General features: G+C 45.0%; 1 protein-coding gene across 1 annotated transcript; it reads right to left on the bottom strand.

The window, feature by feature from the left end:
* Nucleotides 1-350: 350 nt before the first annotated feature.
* On the bottom strand, nt 351-1,906 carry LOC116379773 (SCL-interrupting locus protein homolog). The gene is made up of 2 exons (XM_031841736.1): nt 1,623-1,906; nt 351-1,152 (listed from the first exon to the last, which is right to left on the bottom strand). Exons 1-2 carry the CDS (start codon nt 1,862-1,864, stop codon nt 621-623), a joined length of 774 nt encoding a protein of 257 aa, XP_031697596.1. The 5' UTR covers nt 1,865-1,906; the 3' UTR covers nt 351-620.
* Between the last annotated feature and the right edge of the window lie 19 nt (nt 1,907-1,925).

Raw genomic sequence — 1,925 nt, 5'->3', positions numbered from 1 at the left:
TGACAATACACTTGTTTATAGTCCTGTTATCTGTTCATTTGTGCACTTTATTTTCTATTTTTCTGTACATATTAATGTTTCTACTTTTTGCACTGTGTTGATAGTTGTTAAATGTTATGCACATCCCGTCATGTTAAATTCCTTGTATGTGCAACATACCTCGGCAATAAACGGTTCCGATTCTGATTTAAAGAGTCTTGAAAGATAGATTTTTAACATCCTACACTTCCTGTCAGCTCCTTCATCATTGCTAGATTTCAAATTAAACATTTTAAGAAAAATATTTTTCTTAAAATGTCCCACTAGTCCTCAAGCTTGTTAACATTTACATACAAATATGTATCCAGGTATTAAAAGAATTATGAATTTTATTTGTGCAATAAATATTTAAAAAATCTACACATTCATATTAAAACAGGAAGGGACAGAAAAACACAAACTTCTGATAAATGATCATAAAGACAACCTGACTCCATTTTTAAAATGTTCCAGCAGGTTTCCTGGTTTGGACAAATGTTTCTCATCAGTCCCTCAGAACCAGTGAGACCATGAAAACCAGGAACCAGACCAGTAGAGATCAATAGAGACCAGTAGAGTGTTTCCACGTTGACCAGACTCCATCAGAAGAGTTTGGGCAGCTGTCTGAGGCGACTCAGGTCCAGGATGTTTCCCACCGATCCTTCGGTCTGATGGCTGCTTGCCCTCATTAAAGATGGCCGCCCGCTGGAACGGTTCTCCTTGTCAGCGGCGTTCGGTCCGGCGCCGCCCGCTAACAGCTGCATTTTGGGCCGCAAGTCCCGGATCAGCTGACTCTGTGGGAGGAGCTTTACGTTCAGGGCTTCGGTCAGCGGCTGGCGAACATCGACCTCCTCTTCCTCCTCCTCGATCAAGCCGTACCTCCTCATGTACTTCCTGGTTGCCAGAGACATGTTGCTAGGAGACAGCAGGGAGTGGTTGGAGGCGGGCCCTGGGCGGGGGGCGTGGCCTCCCACAGAGAGCCTGCTGAGCTGCGAGTCGCTCAGGTAACGCAGGGCGATGGCGTTGGCCTCCAGACTCAGATCCACGCTGCCTTCAGGGAATAGACAGCTGTCTGTCGGCTCGGACACGCTGAGACGGGACAGAACCGCCGCCGGGTTAATGCTCGCCAGAATGCTGGAACACACACACACACACACACACACACACACACACACACACTCTCTGTTACTTTCTCACCTGAAAAAGTAATGCAACTGTTTTTTTAAACTTTTTTTTTTTTAAACTTTTGGCAAGTAACAGTTGATAAATCTGGAGATTTATTCACAAACTGCCTTCAAAAACAAAATGAGTCAATGTGATCGTCAGTAAAACTTTATTTATACTGTGCTGGTTAACGTTAAACCGTGAGGGGGGTCAGTACGGATCACTGATCCACTACGGTCTGTTATAACGGTTCTTATTCTAGTTTGATTTGATCAAGCAAACAGGAATGTTGTAAAGAAACATTCAGAGTAGTTGAGGATTGTTCTGAACTGTGGACTCTTTGATACTCGTTCGTTCATCTGAACATGTAAGAGCTGCATCAGTGAACCCTGACTTTAAAGTATTTTAAACACATTTAATCCCTCAGCTGAGCTCCATACCTGTTGCTCTCCACCGTTTGATGGATTCTGCGCTCAGACTCCGTCAGATCTTCTCGGTCCACGTCGACTCCGAGCTGCTGCAGCTGCCTCATAGTGGCTCTGAGCACCGGGTCTCCTCCACAGCTCTGCTTCCTCCTGGACTGAGAGGACACAGACAGGCTCCTCCTGCTAGACTCATTTTCCACTTCCTGTTTACTGTCCGAATCCTGGAGACGACTGGTGAGCTGATTCTGAGGACACATGGAGGGTCACATTAAAATACCTACAGTTAGCATCATGTGACCAGACACATAATAAATACCT

The sequence above is a fragment of the Anarrhichthys ocellatus genome, unplaced genomic scaffold (assembly GCF_004355925.1).
Source record: "Anarrhichthys ocellatus isolate YVR2014 unplaced genomic scaffold, GSC_Weel_1.0 scaffold5163, whole genome shotgun sequence".
In the NCBI taxonomy this organism is placed as follows: domain Eukaryota; kingdom Metazoa; phylum Chordata; class Actinopteri; order Perciformes; family Anarhichadidae; genus Anarrhichthys; species Anarrhichthys ocellatus.
The sequence above is the reverse complement of the archived record's forward strand: the minus strand, read 5'-3'. Positions and strand labels throughout refer to the sequence as shown.

What these genes read in the sequence shown, in the direction of transcription:
- LOC116379773 (XM_031841736.1), bottom strand. Translation starts at nt 1,864, where the DNA reads ATGTGTCCTCAGAATCAGCTCACCAGTCGTCTCCAGGATTCGGACAGT. An exon ending in CAAACGGTGGAGAGCAACAG is followed by an intron (nt 1,153 to 1,622) that starts GTATGGAGCTCA and finishes TGTGTGTTCCAG; the next exon opens with CATTCTGGCGAGCATTAACC.